At 35.4% G+C, this 23,080-nt stretch overlaps 1 protein-coding gene across 1 annotated transcript in view; it reads right to left on the minus strand.

Moving 5' to 3' along the window:
* The window catches only part of ERCC6L2 (ERCC excision repair 6 like 2), a 117,767-nt gene that overhangs the window by 22,525 nt on the left and 72,162 nt on the right, over positions 1 to 23,080 (minus strand). Inside the window, exons 14-17 of the mRNA XM_045562732.1 lie at positions 19,333 to 19,485; positions 15,443 to 15,523; positions 12,682 to 13,846; positions 7,854 to 8,008 (exon numbers count right to left, since the gene is read on the minus strand). Of these exons, the coding sequence (XP_045418688.1) occupies positions 7,854 to 8,008; positions 12,682 to 13,846; positions 15,443 to 15,523; positions 19,333 to 19,485 (1,554 nt within the window). The remainder of the gene's footprint in view (positions 1 to 7,853; positions 8,009 to 12,681; positions 13,847 to 15,442; positions 15,524 to 19,332; positions 19,486 to 23,080) is intronic.

Genomic DNA, 23,080 nt, shown 5'->3' on the forward strand with positions numbered 1-23,080 from the left:
TCTGGCAACATGAGGCAAAAGGCCTAAGGACTAAAAGCTAACCTACTAAGGATAGCAGGTAGAAAATGAAAAAGTTTGAATCCTTACGATGTCACTGAGCTATAGCACAGACACTGAAAATGCCTCCCCTTCCAGATTTGCTGTTATGTGAATTAGCCCAATGACCTATTGTATAGATGGTTATTATATTTCTTGCTGCTGAAAGCATCATGTAGACCTACATACAGAATTGCCAGATACAGTGTGATAACTGCTGTAGCAGATATACACATATACAAGTAAAAATAAAGGAAGAAATTTACATTCTTTGGAGAAGACTTGGGGCAGAGCTATCACAGATGATACAAGGGGTAGGATTTTTATCCACAGACACAGGTGAAAACGAATCTTATACAAAAGAACTGCAGGAGCAAAGGCACGGAAGGGTAAAAGTGTGTTTGGAGAATAGTTCATAAACTGAAGACTGTCCAGGAAGAGCCTGTTCATCTTTGTATTGCCGGTGTTTAGCACAGTGCCTGGTACCTAATCATCCTGAATAAGTGAGTGTCTTGGAATGAGACTAGAAAATCAGGCTAAGGCCAAACTGAGATAGGTCTCGTGTGCCATAGAAAGGACACAATGAGACATTTCACAGAGCTTTGGAAACCACAAAGTGACTTTAGATTTATTACTGCTAGATGAGGATGCATGGGTAAAAATAGGTTTCTGACACCATTTTTCAAGTTCTCCCTTCTTGAGTGGGTTTCCTAGACCAGTGCTATGGCCAACAGATGACAAATAATGAATGAAGATGAAGAACACCAGCATTTATGCTGCTCAAACATGACTAATTACATTACCTGCTAGCATATCCACTTTCACATTAACTCATGGGGCTAAGAGTTGAGGACCTCTGACTTGTGAAAATGGTTATAAGGATCTGCCTTATGGAGTACTTTCATGCAGGAATCATCAATCACAAACGTTTTCTGAACACCCACTCTATGCTGCCCATTGCTAAGTGATGGTTCTGATCCTTAAGCAGCTTGTAATATATATGACGAAAGAACAAATACACATAAGGTAATAATGAGGTGCACACCACATCTACAATGATGACTGTCATAGACAATGGGTGCTAAGGGACCTTGGAATAGCATGATTCCTCGAAGACTGAGGCTTTATGGAGGAAATGGAAATTGAATTCGATCCAACTGGAGTGGAGGATCAGATAGTAGATGTTGTGCTTGGAGGTGTAGGCTAAGTAAATCCACTGAGGACCATGAATGCCAGGCAAACCTGAGAACACTTCTCACTCAGATTAGGAGGGATCTATCTTTGCTCCGGCTGATTAAATATATTCAGTGGTAACTCTGAACAGGGAAAACTATGAAAGTTGTTCATGGAAAAGATCATTTAAACTACTTAAAAATTCTTAGAATGGAATGGTGGGGTTCACTGTATTCTGACAACTGAAAACCTAACATTCCAAAAGTACTTATTCAGAAAGTATCAATTATATGTAAGTCATTACTTTAGGTTATCAAAGGTGAATCAGACATATTTTACTATTTTGAAGTTCAGAGTTTATTAGAAAAGAAAGATAGGTACTTACATAACTATAGCAACAATGTAAAAGGCATACTTTAGAATAAGGACAGGCCAAATAAAATACTACTGGATAAAGCAGAAAGAGTATAAGAGGAAGGATGGCTTACTCCAGCTGAGGGAAGAACTGGAGTAGACTTTGTGGAAAAGATGACACATTTGAGGTAGATCTTAAAAGGCAGAAAGATTTGGAGATTAGAAATTTAAGGCTGAAGGTTATTCCAGGCAGAGAAAAAGTACACAAAATATCATGACTTTGCCAAAACATCTTTAATAGAGTAGATACTGCCAACAGTCTTATTGTATTTATTGAATCCATAGAGTTTAACTATCTAAACTAAGACTTTTTTTAAAGGAAGGATGCATTCAATCCATCTGAATTTTTTGTCTAACTGCTAAAATGAAGGTAATTCTTAATAGATTATCCAGGAAAATTAAAAGACTGATTTGTCATATTGGGAATGTAAAATAGAAATCTCCAAAACAAAGTAGAGAGCAAAGGAACTGAGATTGAAAAGCTCAGGAAAAGACAAAAGGATAGACAGACTACAGGGATGTAAGCTGATGCCACTGTTGAGCCCTGGGGCCTGAGGGAAGTCACTTATCCTCTCATTGTTAACATTCAGTAAAATGAGATGCTCGGGTTAAACAGTCTCCAAGAATCCTTCAAATTCTGAAATACTATGATTCTCTTAACTCATGATTTTGCTTGATTCATCCTATAAAACTTCAGCATTCCTATGTGCAGAGGCAGGATTCTCAAATGACAAAGCAATAGGTGTTTCCATTAAGTGGCCATATCCAATTGATACCATGGTTTTCAGAGCAGGATAAAATATAATTTGAAAAGGGCTCTTAAGTGCTTAACAGTCTTTAATTCACTAGGAGGAGTCAGGCAGAGTTCAATGAGGCCTCTGTAACTAAACTTTTATATTGTTACCTAAAAGGCATTATTTGAACATACGGTATTTTTTAAATTATTTTATATTTAGAATCTTCCAAACTATTTTCAATGGAGAAATTGTTCAAGGAAGCCACAGCTATCTGATATACAATTGGAACAATGATCAACTAGGAGAAGAATCAGAATCAAACTACTTCCTAATAGGCAAAGATTATTTTTGTCAATCCAGTCCATTGTTAAATTCGTTTATAATTCCTTACAAATACATTTTTATAGCATTTTTCATGAAAAATCAGCCACAGTTCAAAGCAGGTTCTTCATCTATAAAATTAGAGGACTGGACTAGAGATCTTTCAAGGTATTCTAACATGTTCTATTATTGGTACTATTAGCAACAAAAATAATAAGAGGTCATTGTACAAATTCAGAGGGAGTTTTACTCATCACCTTTACTGGTAAGCAATAATCATAGTTACAGTGGTAAAAATTGATATTGAAAAATTCTGAATAATTTCAATGCCTTTCTTGCACGGAGTTGAATGTGTTTTGCACACATCAGCTCATCAGTTACATTAGTCTATGAATCCTGGTACCATCACGTGAGCAAGGATGCCACAGCTTCTCATAGCCTCCAGCTGGGAGAGTAGTAGTTATATATGTTTATAGTTAACACTGGATTCTCCTTCATCTGACTAGGTAACAGATATTCTTCACTCAAATGACATATTATCTTTCTGGATCAGAGTGCTATCTACAATTAATCCTAGTTCTAGGCATAGAAGCACAAAATCCTTTCTCATGCCAATACTAGTTATATAATTTCATACCTATACAATTAAAAAAATCTTGATCTCTACTAAAATTACTTGAAACAATAACTTTATGATTCAAATGCCATAAAATTAATCTCTAGCTATAGGAAAAAAATGGTAAGATCATGAAAAATCCCACCCAGTAAGAGTTAATTCTATTACATGCTGAACCCATAAACCTTACTTACTGGACTACTTCATAAACCAGTCATTTGTGAACAATTACTTTAAACCATCATGCCATTCATTATCCTGAAAAATAGGATAATGGAATGCTCTATCTCCCCAAAGTCTGCCCACTGTAAACAGTCCATCCCTCTTTGCTGACTCCAAAAGCTGTATAAACATACTTGCAATCAAACTCACTATAGCTTATAGAAATCCTTTCTTTAAGTAATCTACAAAATGCCAATCTAATAAAAATACAAGAAAAAGAAGTTTTTACTAACACAACATCTTGTATTTACAGTATTCTGAACAGTGCTTAAACCTGCACTGGTTATATAAAAGGCACTACCCCAGTGCCACCTCCCAGCCCGGGCTGACAGCATGCTTAGTTCTCTCATTTACACCACACTGCAATAACATAAAGAAGGGTTTACTATTAATCCAGGTTTTACTACAAAGCGACCCGTTATTTCTCTGTCAAACACTAGCAAGAGTGCCAAGTGTCTGTCATCCAATTCAGGGGATTAAGTCTTCTTTTATAGTCTGATACTTGTACCAATTTATAAAAATACAGATATAGTTTCTTAGAGTTGGTCACAGTCTATATTTTGGCTTGGATTCAGGCAGCAGAGGTTGACTATGACAGCTGGCAGGAAACTGAGGGGAGAATACATCCTCCCCCTTCAGTCACCACATCCCAGTTGCCATAGTGATTAATCCTTAATTGAATGCTGTCTTTGTACATTTCTTTTCAGAAAAGTTTAAGTAAACTTAAGTTGAAAACATGCAGTTGATTGAAAAAAAGGAGGCACCATATCACAAACAGGTATAGTGAAGTTTTGTGACATGCTTTCGTATAATAAAAGAACAAATTAACCCTAATAAAGGTATTATCAGTTCCTTCAAATGCTTAAAACATTTCTTTTTGGTCTGAGCTTAAACCTAAGTCCCACAAGTTTTCTCTCATGTTATCAGATATTTCATCTTTTAAAATGAGCTTTTTTTCAGAAATGGTTCTAAAATATCCAAGTATAATTTAAGGCAAAATGTGTTCCTATTTTGCATATTATTTTACATAGTTCATATTATCAAATGACAAAGGTATAAGTAGAAATTTATTTTAAGAGATAAGTTTTAATTTAGGACATCTATAAAATATGTTCTATAACGAAAAACTAATTTATAAAGGTATAACTTAGAAGAAGCCAAAGAAAACATCGAATATAGTATATTTTAGGCCTTTTCTAATATATGGTTGAATTTGAAAAGTAGATTCATAGTTTTTGTTATTTTAGTTATGAATAATTACTGTACATCAAAAGGACTGAGAAACTGTGAAAGACCATAAGATTTCATCTAGGATTATGGTGTTCACTGCTTGTCTTTTACAAGTTTTCCATCTAGTATTTGCAATTTAGTTTAATGCTTCTAACTCAGTCAACTATAATATTCCTTAGAAAGTGAAATACTGGCATATTGTGACCACTGTTATTTGTGTATCGATTTCATACAAATAAATAGGATTTGTTTTTTCTTAGAAAGTGAAAGTAGCACATGTGCACTGGCTGCAGACACGTGTTATGTGCGTGTGCACGCACATACACACAATCTTTTCAAACACAAAGTTCTTTAATAAAACTTTGATGACAGATATGAAGCACTCAGAAGAATTCTCAGTAATCAGAAAGATTCTGAATTTGAGCCCCAGATGAAAGACACTGTACTGTAGGTGGGAGGTCTAGGATTTTTGGAGACTACAGGTTTGTAGGTATTTTCTAACACTATGACTGAGTCTCTTGTTCTCGCTTCATTTTCCTTCTCCTCTGTTTATTCCTTTTTCTTCCCGTAACTATTTTTAAATTCTTTCCAAACTGCAGATTTACTATTGCCACCCACCACCACAAGCTGCAAAATCTCTCAGTGACATAAATATCTCTAACCAAAGATGATAGCGTGTTTCCACGATTTCCTCATTAAAGGTGTTGAAGTGATACTGGTCAGATACGATGAAATCAGTGATTGGGAACATTTTTTTCCTCAGAAATTCTGTGAAATGGCTTTGAAATACTGGAATGGAATTTTACTGTATCGAGTATTGACTTAAAGAAGTCAGCCACTGAAATGAGCTGCACACTATTCTTGGCCTGCTAGCATTGGTGGCATAGGATTGGACCTCCTGCTTAGTGGCTTTAAAACTTCCCTAAATATTTCAGACCCACCATAGTTTAGTTATTAAACAACAAATTTCTTCATCTTCCCTGAAAAGAATCTACCTACCAAGTTGGTGTATGTGTGAGAGGGGAGATGTATGGGCTTGGAGGGTATATTGGAAACGCCAGGAGGTAGATATACCAGTTTGTTTCCTAATAAGAGACACCCCTCACTCTGAAAATCACTGTGAAGAGACAAGGTTTCTGATGAGATTGTGCTGTCCACCGCAAAAATTTTGGGGCTGAAAAAGGTTAGAGGCAAAGCATATTTCCAGCATTTTCATTTTTACAACCTTTCTTAAGAAGGTTCTAAAGGGACTGTTAATTGCTTCTATATCTAGGGGTTGCTTCTTAGGTCTATTTTTGCAGGAATTATGTGCTTATAAATGTCTTCTCTGAGAAATATTTGGATAAGCTAATGACCAATATCCAGTTAAATTATTTCATTAACATGCACTACAGAGGTTTGCCAAAGTATGACTTTTCACATTAAAATTTGTTTGTTTGGAAAAGGACATGGTTTAAAAAAAGGGCATGGTTTAAAGAAAAACACCTTAATTAAAAATTAATTAAAAGATTAATTAATAAATCTGTTTAAAAGATTCTAATATACTCTTTATCCTAATAAAGCAGATTTCTGGAAAACCCAATATATTTCTGTCTGTTGTTTTCAGATGGCACCTATAAGGTAGTCAATCTGTAGAAATACTGTGTATGGTGTTGGTTAAGAGATGGTGTATTTCTAGATCGAATGAGAATATCAAAAAGTATCATTCTTGGGTCATGAAAGAATGCTTTCATGCATTGTATTTCAGCATCGGGCCTGTGGATTACTACATCGAAAAATGCTAAAAAAGCACAGCCTTTCACAGTCTGTTACTACATTTACACCTAGGACATTATAAGACAACTGACGTTTACTACATCATTCGGTGCTCCCATTTAAAATCCCAGGTGACAAGTTTTCTTCAATTTAAGTGCTAGGAAAAGCTTTGCTCCTCCTAGAAGAACTGGTATGTTATTTTTTTTTCCCTTAGGGATAACTATTTAACTCAGTGTTTCTCCGCAGGGTGTTATGGCACTTTGGGCAGAACAATTCTTTGCATGTGGAATTCCTCCCCACACCCCACCGTCCCCTGTCCAGGACAGTTATTCAATATCCTTGGCCTCCAGACATTAATGCCAGTTGGGCACTCAGTCATTGTGACCACACAAACTGTCCACACATATTTCCAAATGCACTGGTTGAGAAGTCACTTGATAGTTTACTTCTTTTGTTTTGTATGCCAGGAAACTCAATCAAATTTGTGATCTTAATAAAATAGCTGGGTAGAATATTATATCCTATAAATCTGCATTCTAAACTTTCTCCTAGTCTAGAACATCCAGTTTCATTTATATTTTCTCTTGTCCTGAATCTCATTTTGTACTCAGTTTTATTGTTAAGACAACTCAAATCTTTTGTTGAACCAGGGGAGGTACAAATAAATGAAGATAACTTGAGAGTTCAGAGGGATTTTTTTCTCCCCTTCATTCTGAAAAGTAGTACTAAGCTGAAACAAAATATCCCTGTTACATACAGTATGCATTTTTAACTCTTACCCCATAAAGTGACAGTAAAACTACTCCTCAGATACTTGGCTTTTAGAAACTAATAAAAAATAATAGGCAAAAGAGAAGAAAATATTTTTTTAAAACTTTTGACATGACTACATATAAATAAAAAATATCACATTTATATATAGAATAATTCTATACAATAGAAATTTTATGTGGGAAGAGCCCACAGGAAGTATTAGTTACTTTTAACACTATAAAAATCATTTTGCTAAAAATATAAATTCTGTATGAAGCTAATTTTTGTGTGTCTTCATTTTACATGAAAAATTTTAGAGGAAATCTAATCACACACTGTTCCTTTTCCATATGAGCAGAAGTGGTTTCCGTTCTGATTTAACTGCATGATTTCCTCAGATTCCTCTTTATTTTGTGAGTGCAGGCAACATTTTATTGAGGGAAACTATTAAGCAATTCAATATTATTAGGCATTTAGATATAGATTTGTTGCTTAAACCAAAACATCTTCAGTGACTACAGTTCTCAAATTGGTGTTTTGTTTTTTATACTGATGAGATAAAAGCTAAAGATGATATTACCCTATATTCTTCTTACCTTGGAAGTGCAAACAGCAATGTTAGCAGGCAGCTGGGAAAACTGCTTCAACTCAAATACATCACGTGCTGCCCATCGGCTCATGTGATTTTCAGCTTTGCTTGATCCAATCACATTCTGGTTTGAGTGAATGTAAGCCACTTCCTGAACACCATCTAGGAGGCAATCGATGTTTATTAAGTGATACATTATTATGAAGAAATATGGTTCCATGTATACTTTAAAAACTACTAGTATTACACTAAAAACACATTACACTTGCTTTATTTTTAACCCTCAAGAAAAACATTAAGTTTGTACATTAACATGACAATATTCTTTTGGAAAAAAATTGAAGAGAGAAAGTTTAAATATTCTGGTCCAGATTAACTTGGAAATGCCTTTTCTTTCTCATCAATATGAGAACTGCTGAGTTTAGGTAACAATCTTTAGAAATGAAGGTTTTGGCACAGAGAAAAGTGATAGTTGAGGGTCCTCTCTATGAATTTGTTTTGTTAATTTCAAAAAGTTGTTTATGAATTTAAAGAGCAGTGCTTACTTTATCTGTGCCTTTAAACACGTACTTGATTACAGTGATAGAATGGGAGCATGGGGTTTATGACCAGGGAGTTTCGTTTGGTTGGCTTTGCTCAGTTTTATTGTTTGTATTTTGCCTTTTTTGTACATATGCCTAGAGAATGTCAAGATGGGAGCTTTTTAGGAAATGAAAAAAATTAACTCATGGCTTTTATCTGAAAGAGGTTTAAAAAATGGCTACAATTTTTATTGCTTTGCTTCCAGGCACCTATAATTTATTTTTAAATTGTGGTCATAAAGAACTGAGGCCTGTAAAAGCTCCCTCAAACAGCTCTGGCAATGAAGCTCAATTATGACCTTCAACACTTGTGCTATTTCAGTCCTGAAGCTCCCAGCCAGAAATTGCCAATCGTGCAAACTCAAGATGTTGTTAAATACTATGACTAAAAGAATAACTAGGATAACATTCTTAAATTTCAAAACACCAGGTATTATTTACAGCACACAGTTTCAAAACCTTCAAAAGGATTCTTCTGGTAGAAAATTCACTAAATTTTCTTTATTTTGAAGACACATTTTATGCATAATCCAAAATAGCATTAGTTCCACATGATTGATACCTTTTGCACAGTAAAAAAAAAAAAAAAAAACCTCAGCTGATTATTTAAAAAATCATTTATGCAATAATTCCTCAAACCTAAAATTTAACTGTAGCACACAAACCAAAGGATAATCCAGTACTTATTTATAATAGTACCAAAATATATGTCATAATGAACTTTTAAATGAGAATACTAATAATCACAAAAGAATGCCTCCTTTTTAAATAAGTCAAAGACAACAATTAAGGTTTCTATAGCAAAATATCCTTGCTTATATCTCAGCTTCTTTCAGACAGTTTTTTTTTTTTGGAATAAGCCAGACACTTGTGAAGGCAATGCAAACTCTTAAAATCACCAAACAGCTTCTGGGCAGGGGATGGTGGCAGGGGAAGCAGTTTTTCAATCTTTTTGAATCCCTATATGAAAATAGACAGCAACTAGACAGCAAAACCAAAAGCCCATGGACAACATTTACAACAAAATTAGATGGCACGATACTCCCACGAGCTAAAGTGCAAGCAGGTGGGGACAATCGACAAGTAGCTACAAACTCTACATGGTATCAGCGTCTGTGTGAAGGAAAAGGGAAGCAATAGGGTGGCATCTGACAGACCTGAGACCAGGAGACCCCAGATTAGCCAAGAGGCTTCACTGGCAAGCACACTGGGCCAACTGGAGGGGAGGTTTCCTGCTCGCCAGTGCTGGGGGATGCCGGGCACACAGTAAGATGCCCTCAAAGGGCTGCAGCAGGCTTCCCCCTAGGAACTCCCCAAACTGAGGGACCAACAAGGGAGAGAAGCTTCTGGGAGGGAATCAAAATAAGTAGGATAGGAGGAGCAGGGGTGAGGGAAAGAAAAGGACTAGAGTAATACACGGAGACAGGAAATCCCACCACAGTTTTGAACTCTATACAAAAATCACAAATGGATCTCTAGGAAGTTGGAAAAGATTTCCTAAACTCTGCTTATTTAAAAAAATTCGGAGGAAATAATTTTCTATAAAAATGAGTGAAAGAAAAGTAGCAGGGTCAAATCTCATAAAAATTATTAAAAGAAAAGAAGAGAATAAGCAGAATAATATTCCTTTAATGAAAACATGCCAAAAAGATGTGCTCACAAAACAGAAAATGATAAAAGAGATGAATCAACAACATAAGTCAGAATTATAATAACTCAGAAATGAGTGACAGAACTCAGGAAAAACTTAGAAAATTCAAAAAATTTATTTCAGAAATGAAGACTAAACTACAAGGAACATAACAGGTAATAATACAACAGATCGTGCCTTAAGAGAAATAGAAGGAAATTTTTAGAAAGCAAAAAGAAATGAAGAGATAAAAAAGATTTGAGAGAACATGACAAATCCTGAAGATAGGCTAAGAGACTGAACATTTGGATAACAGGAGTCCCCGAAAAAGAATGCCAGAGCAAAGTCTTAGAACAAATAACTAAAAACACTAGTACAAGAAAGCTATCCCGAAATAAAAATCGAGTGGAAACGACACTATATATGAGAATACTGATCCATAATAACCAACACCAAGACAGAGTCTAGTAAAATTACTGGACAACAATGAAAAAAAAATCCCTTGGGCATCTAGGGAAAAAAAGAACATGTGACACTACACTTTATGTCAGAAGAAAATGAAGCTACATATTTAAGATACTCAAGAAGAGACAGTGTGAGCTAAGGACTTATATCCAACAAAATGGACTTCTTGGTATAAGGGCACCAACTGTTATCACAAGAATCTCAGAGAATATTATTCTCATGAGCACTTATTTGAGGAATCTACTAGAAGATAAGATTCAGACAACCAAATGACTAGAGAAACACTAACATGTGTGTGTCCTTAAACTAATGGGGAACATGAAATTTATAGTTACCTGTAAACCTGCAGTCCCAAACCCCAGGCTGCAGACCAGTATTGGTCTTCCCCTCCACGCGCCACCCCAATTCATGGAAAAATTGTCTTCCATGAAACTGGTCCCTGGTGCCAAAAATGTTGAGGACTGCTGTGTAAACCAAGCAAAAGTGCAGTCTAAGAGGGGGTGAGTATATAATACAATGTCTGTATCTCTGATAATGAAGACACAGTACATCTATTTTAAAAAATGGAAGAAATGGGAGAGTACATACAGAAACCAAACAAAACCAAAAAAAACCCTGAATGGTTCCAGTCATTATATTATGATAATATTGCTATTTTATTCTTTGTATAATATGAGATAAAACAAATGAGGAATTATGGGACATTATGAGTAAATCATTCCTTATATGCTTGAGAATCAGAATTATCAATAAGAAAGAAATGGTATTCAAATATAATAGAGAAGAGATTAAATAAAAGTTTTATATTCTCAAATTATCAATATAAATATGGAAGTATAAATATAAACTCATGAGGTATTTTATCATCATCATACATAAATATATATTCATAAAATATATAGACATACAACATATATAAACATTAATATATATATAAATAATCTGACCACTTAAAAGGTCCAGAAACAATAACCAAGCCAACAGTAGCAATGATCATTACTATTAATAGCACCAGACTGAGGTCTTGAAACACACTTTCTCTCTAAGAGAAACCAAGACTCTTTGGAGAAATGGCTGATTCTAGGTTTGAGGAAGAAAATACATGAGATGATCCTGGAACATCTTGTAGTACTAGATAACAAGGAAGCTTTCAAAGATGACTAGCATCATGCCAAAAGTTCTCAGGAACCAAAACGTTCATATGAAAAGGCTCCCACTGGCCAAAGATGGGAACATTGATCCTTAATAATAATATTAATTGCAATAGTTGAGACTCACTATTGTTTGAGTCAATGAATTCATAATATTCAGACAAAAATGGGTCATCCCCTACGGATGATATGGAATCCATTTATTATACTAAAAACTGGTAAATAAAAGAAAAGAATTAAGCACTTTTCCTGCCTCTCCTATATGAACTATACCACTGGGTAAGCAGTAGTAGATGAGGGGAAGTATCTCTTTACAAAAGCATTCTAACTAATAAATGAAATGAGATGTAGAAATTATCATTTTGCTACTCTGAATGGATGAATAGATAGGCATTAAGTATCAATGGCTGCTAAGATCATAAATAGAGAGAAGAGCAAACATTTTGTGCCTCCTATATTCTCGCCGAACACTAACTTTTGTCTTGCCAAAGGAATGGAATCTGAGCCTGATCCAGTCTCAGAAGTTAATTGCTCCTTTACAGGTAATACAGAGGACAGAGAAACATGTTCAACTGCAACGAGCATACAATTAACACTATAGATGGTCCAGGTTCTTTAACGGTTACATTGTAAGACAACAAAAGGAATGAGGATTCCTGTAGATGACGAGATCATATTGTATATATACAATTTTTTAAAAATGGATGACACTAAACTGTAATACCTAGGGTTGCACATTTGTGTGATAAAACCATAAAAATGCAAATAAGTAATTACTACAGAAGTAAGAATAAGAGGAGCAGCAGAGGAGCTGTGATTCAGGTGGAGCACATGAAGGGGGTCCTGTCTTCCCTTTGTCCTTCCCCACCCCCCTTCCCAATTTGTGCTTCAATGTAGCATCTTGATTTTAGAGCTATCTTACAAGCTAATTCAAGGATTTCTTACAGAACTACTTGATTGTACAAAACAAACTTTTAAAAAAAGTTTTCAGAATGTATCTTTAGTTACCTAAAAGTTTATCCATTGATTCATACATCTGCTCTTGATTAACAACTTTCTCATTTGGAAATTTCACTGGTTTTCTTGGTATGAAAGTACTACTTTTCTTATTATGACTAGGCAATTTTGAAGAGAAACTGATTCTGCCTTTTGCAGTTTTTGGTCTATGCCTCTGTTTAGAGAAACTGAAATGGCTGATAGATAAATCGTCATCTGAGGATGAATAATCATCAATAAACTGAGAGTTACGATCCTCATTTGTTGTACACAGTTGGTTTGTTTTCTTCATTGTTTTAGGAAAATTGTAAAGTTCCCTTTTGTCTTCCTTTTTTCTCCTAAACTTCAATGAACTAGTAGTTCTTTGCTTTCTTACTCTTGACTTGGAGGACATTTCAATGTCATCAGATTCGTCACTAATATCACTAGTGCCTTTTCTTTTCATAATAGGTTTCAAGGTTGTGTTCTCAGGATTTATTTTTTTTGAAATTATTCCATTTTCTCTGTCATCGGTCTTTCTACCATCATCATTATTTCTTGTTTTTACAGGGCTTTCTGTTTCAGAATCTTCAGATTCATCCAAGGGTGGCTTTAACCTTATACTATTCTTAGGAGATCTCTGAGTTGTATATTGTGTGGGATGGATGACATCACTGTCTTCGGATTCTGTGGCATTCTGTAAAATGCAATGTTCACCGGTATTTTTAAAATTTTTCTCATCATCAGATTCAGAAGAAACACTCCATTCTAAAATCTTCTCCCTTTTATAAAAAATACACTTTTCATTTAGATTTAGGATGTTATCTAATTTCTGATGTTTTAAGGTCCCAAGAGAACACTGACTTTTCTGATGACCAGCATCATTGGCTTCTGCTGAAAGGCGCGTGGGCTGCTCATCAGAACTTTCATCATCAGAAGCAGTATTTCCATCATGACCCTCAACTGCTTTACATTTTGTCTCAAACAGTTTAGAAAAACCACACTGGAGTAAGGTAAGCTGTCCTGGAAAACCTGCAGCTTTACTTGCATCAGATGCTTTGTTTTTTGCAGTCTTTATTCCTGAGCTTCCCACTGGTTCATCGTCACTGAAGTCGCTGCACAGATCACACGCTTCCTTTGCCAGTGGCTCCGCAAGTTGTTCTGGGCCTCTGGGTGCTTGACAGTCAGCCTCTCTAGGCTGTATAAACAGCAATGGGAGAAACATTAGAGAACATCAAGATAATTATGTGGAATTTATCACACCAGAAGGGAATTAACTATGGGTAGATTATTTAGGTACAAGTATATCAGTTGGTGTTTTCTAAAAGTACAACATTTAATACATATATATAAACGATTTAATATTACAGTTTGGCACAGTCTTTTCTCTTTTCAAGTTGAATAACTTTCCAAAATAATTAAAAAGTTAAAGTAGAGCACCATGTGTGATCAAAGTATTTTTAAGGAAAGCGGTCAGCTTTTAAGATGCAAGGACTCACAATTCTGGCCTGAAAAGTAAAAAGCACAAAATGCTTATTGCTTAAGAATTATCGAGGTTTTCTATAGTCTAGCACTGTGGTGGTCCCCAATCCCTGGGCTGGCCGTAGAGCTCTACTGCCACTGCCTCCCACCACCACCATCCATGGAAAAATTGTTTTCTATGAAACTTAGGAAGAGGGGGCACAGTAGGAGGCGAGAGAGTGAAGCTTCATCTGTATTTACAGCCACTCCCCATCATGCACATCACCGCCTCAGCTCCGCTTCTCCATACACACACCCCCCCACCCTGCATCCATGGAAAAATGAACCAGTTCCCAGCGCCAAAAAGGTTGAGGACTTCTGGTCTAGCAGATACTTCTAGTCATGCTTTAAGAATAAAACAAATTAACAACAGGAGCCAACAAAGTAAAGAATTCATAACTGGAAAATCGTTTTAATTGATTTAAAATAAGTCCAACACAATCTTGAACACCAGAAATAAAAAAAAAAATTAAAGTAAAATTTGCTACAAATTTAAATTCAATACTTAATTTTTTTTCACATTAATTAGGGTTAAATGTATCCTTCAGTTTCCTAAAACTGAGGCTTTATTAGTAAAAGATTTTGGGAAAGTATGAACCAGTAATACTCTGTCAACACTTGATACTCATATATTTTTCTAAATTTAGAGGGGGGAAAACGTGCATCCCAAATTCAAAGGCATTGGGCTGGTATAAATTTATAGTTAAGTCTCTAAAAACAAACAAGAAAAAACCAGTAACAACAATAACAAAAAAACCTTCCACACATATATTTTACCTTTAAAATGGCCTCATGGTGATAATATAGATTTTGTGGTATGTGAGATGACAAACTACTAAAAAGATCACAAAATCAAGAACTCAAATCAAATAAAATATCTGCTTTCAGTTAAAAGAATGATTTTTATATGGGGCTTAACAATTTTAAATCCATATTGATGGCAATTTTCCCATTTAATTTGCCATTTAGTAAAAAATTATTTATTTGGGTTGGGTTAGTCACCTACATGGTACATTTAATTCTGGATTTACAATTTAGTATAGTTAAAATTCCAGTTTAGATGTAAATGCCTGATAATTGCTCCTGAACTTGTTCTTATGATGTGAATGTTAAATTGGCCTAAATTAATTTTACTCACACAATCTTCTGACTTTGTGTCTTTGACTCTTAAAAGACTTTTCCTTACTTGTTGAAAAATTAAGGGAAAAGGCACTTAACATTGTCACAGTACGTTTCCTAGGTGCTGTAGGCTACAAACCCAAACGTTACTCACCGTTTCTAGTTTGTGTGCTGGAGGTGCCTCTTTCAACCATGTTGTGGCTGTCATGATCCCTGCTTCCACCTGGCCTTCTCTCTGTAATGTTAGCAAGAAATAATGCAAATAACTGTGCAAAATGGGGTAAAAACAATCAGATAAACAATAGCAATGGCATGCTAAATCTTGGAGTTAAGAAAGAAAAACTGAGCGCAGCTTGCTTTAGCATTCTTAATGTTATTTTTCAGTTTGCTACTTAAGGAACTCATATATACAGGTTTATGTAACATTTTAAAATACTATTAATTCTTCTCTTAAAGTTTACTTTTTCAGACAGAGAACACTAATAATACTTTCTAGCCAACTCCACTAAAGGCACTAGTTGGGGGGAGTGGGAGTGAAAAATGTTATATACCCAGCATGATATACATAACAACCATTCCTATCATAATTATAGTAAGGGCATACTAGTAACATTTTAAACACCACAATGTTAAGTATTGGGAACTTGATATTCTAGCCTACATTGCTAGTATATTTATTGTTCATATTCATTAAAAATATTTCTACTTTAGGTATAGTAGACATCAAAATGAAAAGGTCCACCCTAATATGAAACTAAAAAGATTACCTAAATTAAAACTAAAATAATAGCCTTGCTACATCTTTTGGGAAAGTATCTTTTGAAGCTTTTGGTGTATCATTTAGCAGAGGTATGTAATGGCTTAGATTCTAGAACAGCGGTCCCCAACCTTTTTGGCACCAGGGAGCAGTTTCATGGAAGATAATTTTTCCACGAATGGGAGTGAGGGGTCGGGGGGTGAAGCTCAGGCGGTGCTGCATGGCTTGGTTCCTACCAGGCCACAGACTGGTACCAGGCCGCAGCCCAGGGGTTGGAGACTACAGTTCTAGAATATTAAATTCTCCTTCAAAAAGAAACAAATTCTTTCTCTTTTTAGGGCTCTGTTTGTTGATGGGACGACGGTAAACAATACTATCACCAGAGTTACAAATACCCAACTTATGAATACACAGACATACCAATGGTGTGGCATGTTTCTAGCCACCTGATATCCAGGGCAACAAATGAGAATCTCCCCTGTGGATCTCTAGAGAATGATAAACAGTTCTGGAACCGCTATGAGTTCTTTACTCTCCATGCCTGGAGGCTATCATTGCAATGGGATGAGGATCCCAGGGCTACCACTCGTTTCTTCTACAGAAGTTAAATGGCTACAACAGATCCAAGTGGCAGCACCAGAAATCCTGAAGCTGCTGAAACTCCTTTATGATAGGTAAGTGGCCACTCCAGTCTTTGGTTGCTCAGGCCAAACACCTCAGAGCCATCCTTAACTCCTCTCTTTTTCTCATACCCTGTATCTGATCCATCAACAAATCCTGTTAGTGCCACCTGGATAATATATACAGAATCCAGCCACTTCTCATGCCATCTACCACTATTGCCCTGGCCCAAGCCACCATCCTCTCTCATCTGGATCACGGCAGTATCCTTCTGACTGGCTTCTTGCTTCTGTCCTTGTACTTCTGTAGTCTAATTCTCAGTGGTTAGTCAAGCTAATGTAAATCAGACTATGTCATTCTGTTCCGAACCCTCCAACTGCTTTTGTCTCACTCAAATAAAAGTCAAAGTTCCTACACGGCTCTCTGTTACCTCTCTCACTTTGTCTCTTGCTCACTCCACTCCAGGTACTTTGGTCTCCCTGACATTTTGACATCATGCAGGGCATACTCCTCCTTCAGGGCCTCTGCATTTGTTCCCTCTGTCTAAAACACCCCTTCCTCCCTCACTTCTTTCCAGACTCAAATGCAGCCTGCACAGTGAGGGCTTCCTTGGCCACCCTATCTAAAACTGCAATGCTCCTTCCTTGACAGTCCCTATTTCTCTGTTCTATTTTTTATCCTTAGAACCTATCTTAGCATACTCTGTATTTCACTTATTTATTCTGTTTATTATTTGTCTCCCCAACATGGAATTTCTGGTAGACATGATTTTTTGTATGTTTTATTCATTGATGTACGTCCAGTTCTATAAACAGTCCTTACATTCAGCGGATGCTCAATAAATATTTGTGAAATGACCTCTCAATATCTATCTTTAAAGGGAACCTATAACATAGATAACACAAAGTCAATGCAAAGTAAAACTAAATTGTCTAGAAATCATGAGATTAAAAGTGTTACATACATTCAAATTTTTACATTTTAAAACGCTTTAAAGGGGATTTTCTACAATCTTTAAAAATGAAAAATGTAACACATGAAGTGAAATATTTCTTTTACTTTATGATATATGCTCCCATTATACAGGGCTTGGAATAATATTTTAAAATATCTTTTGGCTAAAAGTGGCATGAATCTAACCAGGCCTGAATAATTTTAAGTTCTGGTTGGTGACAAATAAGCAATTTTAATTCAAAATTTGACTTAATAATTGAGTGCCAATGATAAACCTAGCAAGATGTTAAGCACATTTTACTACATACAAAATGTAAGATATGGATAGTCCTGTCGTTAGCAACACTCCTGAAGGCAAACCAAGATTTACTGAGGACAAGCAGTGAGTCATCCTGATCGGTACATAACAACTTGTTTAACAAAGAAATACGTGGCTATTCTGATAAAACAGAGAACTAAACTATGTCATACATGGCAAAAAACAGGATAAATAATGCTTATATTTTTACAGACAGTGATTTTAAATTAGAAATATGAATAATAGGCATGTCAGGTGGCATCTGGGCGGGGGAGGTAGACGATAAACAAAGTTATTGATAAGAAAAGAGGAATAAGGAAGAAAAAGTCCATGAAAGAAACAGCATCTTCAAAAACAAGAAAAAAAGAAAACCAAACAAACAGAAAAAGGAGGACTTTAAATGGACCAGTTAATTTGGAATCAAATATAGTTACTACAAAATAAAAACTCAGCAGTATACATCAGACATTGCATAATACTTATACTATTTATAGGATACCTTCCACTTTTCCATTTGTTACTGGCCATTATGAACTTCTATTAAACTTGCCTAGCTATGATTACTGACATGACATGTTTATTAGGTATATGTTCTCTTCTACCTCCCATCAAGATGATTTGAGTTTCTTAAGGACAGGGACCAGTTGTTCCTTAAACTGTCTTTATGGTACTTACTGAACAAATGAAGTACATTAAGGTTTTACTAGAAAGTTCTGGAAGTCAAGGGAAATATTCTGAAGTTCTCCAAGACTTAGTTTCATCATTGATATGATAAGGAGGTTGAAAAAGAGGATATTCTGGGACTTTTAATGATACCCCTATTAATATCAATTAGAAAATAGGTTAATATCCTTAGTATTCTGGTATATTAAGGAACTTAAAGATTTTTTTAGAGGATATAAATATTTTGTTTAAAGAATAAGAAACATCTGTATGCTGAGGATGAACACAATGGGGAGAGTCTGAAATAATGGCGTGGATCTTTTATTGGGAACAGAAAACAAAAATCTCCATGAGACATGAGAGTGTATCTCAGGGAGTATTTGATAACTTTTAACAAAAACATATTTCATATTTTTCTTTATTTAGGAAAATCTCCTTTTTTAGTTAGTGACTTCAGCAGCTGTTTTCAAAATAATAAACTTCTGTCAGTCTGAAAATGGCCTTCGAGTTCACACTATCTAGTATATGTACTTGTATTTGTGTGCGTGCATTATTTGTAACTATGAATGGAAAAACCTTAGCTATAACAAATCATTTCCTATTTCTCTAAAAGTAGAAATTCTAAATATAAGGCATTTTGATAAAACCAAAAATTACTCCGAAAAGGCAACAGCAATTGTATTTAACATTTCCTGAGGGAGAAAAACCATATTTAAAAAACTATCAAAAAGGTCAGAGAACAATTTCACACCTCCAGGATGTCTCTTGTAAGACAAGACCCTTGCGATCTTAATTTGAAGAGGTTATGGATCCCAAAAAGCTCTCCGCGATGCTCTTTTGATCCTTGAACTGCTTCAAAATACCGTTTGGCATTTTCACTTCCAACCACCACACAGTGAAGTTGCTAAAACAGAAAAAACACAAGATATTTTTGAAGTGTTTGTTCCAACAATATGTCAGAATTTCCTGGCATTCCCTGTATATACACAGCTTTAGTTAGAGCAGGCAGAATCTCCTTAGGGAGGAAATTCTGTTTTAATTTCCCTGGCAGATGTTGCCATTATGGTGAGATACTAATAATCTGACCAGACTTACTGAAGCAGACATCTTACATTTGCTATTTTATCTGTTTTCTAACTGAGTCAAGATTACATCTCTATGGAATAGCCACCTGACATAAATGTACAGTAATAAAAGCATACATATGAATACACTGTTCTCCTTTTTAAACCCGTATTACAATAGGAACTACTAAAACTGGCAGAAATAATCACTGTATCACTAAAGTTAAATTATAATCTAAAATAATTATATGATAACCACCTTGGTGGCAAACTAATTGTAGCATGATCACATTGTCAACTGAAAACAAAAACCCTATCACTGTTTTAGAAACACTCCATCTTTGAAACAATTTTGAATATAGAAAGACCACCGACATAGAACCCTTAAGGACATATACCACTTTGGTATCAACATTAATGTGTACTTTCCGTTTGCTAGATATTTTACTAAAAGTAATGTAAATATGTAAAATTAAAACACAATCTGATTAACCCCACATGCACTTTAAAATTTCTTGGAAAAAACAAAGAATGCACAGAATGGAAAATAACTTTAGTCTATTGTTGATAGAGGGATGAGTAGGAAGTGATGCTTAACCACTGTGATTATCACTGGAATTGATATGCACTGTAATAAGTTAATCTAGTCAATTAAAATTCTTCTCAATAATAGCTCCCATTTATGGAACACTTATTACATGTGCAGCATTTTATTTATATCCTCTCGTTTAATCCCTACTATGACCTTATAAGATATTATCTCCATTTTAGAAATAAAGTGGAATTTCTCTATTATAAAAATAAAAACCTTAAGTTCAGAGAAATTAAAAGCTGCCACCTAAGAAGTGTTATTCCTGAAATTTGCTCGATTTGGCTGAATCCAATTTATACTCTTAACAATTTCTCACCTCTAGGATGCCCCTCTTAAAACAAGACCCTTGGGGACCTTATTTGAAGAAGTTATGGATCAATATGCCAACTTGATCAGTTCAATATCAATGTCCCAGAGACATGGGCTATAATGCTGGGAATACAGAATCACAACAGCAATTGATGCAACTGATGGTGCAGTTTCCTATTTTTCCCTTGCTACTGAATCTTCCTTAAACACTGATGTTGTCAGACCGCAGGACCACTGCCTATAATCACCAGAGTAAGACTTATAAAGGCCTAACTGAGTCTTTATAAGTTTCCTAGCAAAGTTTTATCACAAAATTTATGAAAAGCACATTATTTTGCAGTTAAACTAAATTTTCCAAAACAAGAAAACTCCAGTAAAAGTGAAAACCAGGTGTGTCCATCTGTAGGGTAATTATAAAAAAATCATTTTAGAACTCAAGAGCGTGGGGGAAAATCAATAATTGAAAAATGTAGCTTAGTTTCTATCTTAAGAAAAGTCCATACAAGGCCATAAAGTGCTTGGATTTCATCATAATAGACAAGATATGCAAGACTAAGAAGTAAAAAGAAAAGAACGTTAATCATTTTAAGAAGTTTATGGCTCCTTTTTCCATCTTTAAGGCCAGCGGTGTGGCATCTTCATAGCTTTCTCTCTGACCCTCTGCTTCTGCCTTCACATCTCCTTCATTTCTGCTTTCTCTGACCCTACTGCCTCATGGCCCCTTACAAGGACTCTTGTGATTACTACCCTGATAGTCCAGGTGGTTCAGGAGATTAGGATGTGAACATCTTTGGAGAACCAGTATTGAGCCTACTACAGAAGAGAAGTGCAGAAAGAATGATAGGGGCAATCGAAATGACACAAAAGCCATCCTCAAGGGGCTCCCATTGGTCAAATATGAGACAATTTGAACATTAAAGTAAATAATGATATTCGAGGAGCTGTAATCTGTTACTAAAATAGGAATTCATGAATTCATACATATTAAATAAATAAATAGAAGGGAAAACTCTTTTTTTTTAATAGTACAGTGCTAATGAGCAAACAAGATGGAATAATGGAACCAGAAAAATCACTACCTGACAACCATCATAGAGGTAGCTGATTCAGGTAGGAATTATCAATAAATGCTAAGACTGACAGATGCACGTTTGATGAGGAATGGGACATTGGCATAATCAGTCTTAGAAGATCTCCCCATAAACTACTTATCAATAATAAAGAGAAAAATTAGCGATTGTGCAGTGGAGAAACCTGGCAGACAAAAACTTGACCTGCAATCAAGATTAACATCACCACTGGTAGAGCAGGTCACCATCATGTGCCTTCTGACTGATGCAATGAGAAGAGCAAAGCATCATGTCTGTGGTATTCCTGCCCAGACTGCTTGGCGAGAGTCTGGACTTGAAGAAACATCAAATGGACCCAGACTGAGGGACATCCAGCACAAGGAAAAGCCTTATTCTATAAAACTGTCAAGGTCATGAAAGACAAAGGAAGCCTAGGTAATTACTCCAAGTTGAAGAAAACTGAAAAGACACAAGAAGTAAATGTAGCCATGATCCTGGATTGAATTCTGTAACAGAAAGGAGAAAGGAGACATTGCTGGGAGAGCTGGGGAAATCTGAATGGGGCCTGTGGATTATAAAGTAATGTTGCATCAGTGTTAATTTCTTGATATGGGTAACTGCATTTGGAGAGGAGAGTTGGGGGGGTGGTGGGACAAGTTGCAGAACAGTGTATACAACTCAGTATTTACAATGCATAGACTATTTTTATGTTTATATAAATAGGAGAGTATACTTCTTTCAGGGAAGAACACACTGGACAATTCAGAGAGTGTCCTTGCTTTGGGGAAATACACACTGGCAATAAGTCTGTGGCTCTCAGACGGTTCAGAAAAAAACTAAAGATAATGGCTGCGAGACAGAGAAAAAGCAAGCATGTAAAATGTTAACAAGTGGGGAATTTGGGTGAAGATAATTGGGGGTTCTTGCAAATCTTATGTAAATACTCCTAAATAAATTTTAATAAATTTTTATACATACATATATACATATATGAGAGATGAATTTTTGAATGCCAAACTCTAGATTGCATACAATGCTCCAAATTGAAGGAGTATAGTTGCTATATAAATGATATTTTTACTTTTAAAAAGTACAAAATATCGGAATACATTATCACAACAGATGCAAACAAAACACATCAAAATAGAAGTCCTCCTTGAACAATACAGATCACCTTGTATTAGTCTTACCAGTGTTGTAATGTTTAGATGTATCCTTCTAGATCTCTTTCAATGCTGTTAGAGCTATATACATATACAGATGCTCCTTTACTTATAATGGGATTACATCTGGATAAATCCATCATAAATTGAAAATACTGCTAAGTCTAAAGTGCAATTTCAACTTATGGTATTTTCAATTTATAATGGGTTCATCCAGATGTAACCCCATTGTAGTAGAGAAGCATACTGAGTATGTATTGCTTTAGCACCATCATAAAATCAAAAATTCATTAAGTTGAAT

This window comes from Lemur catta, chromosome 10 (assembly GCF_020740605.2).
Source record: "Lemur catta isolate mLemCat1 chromosome 10, mLemCat1.pri, whole genome shotgun sequence".
Classification (NCBI taxonomy): Eukaryota; Metazoa; Chordata; class Mammalia; order Primates; family Lemuridae; genus Lemur; species Lemur catta.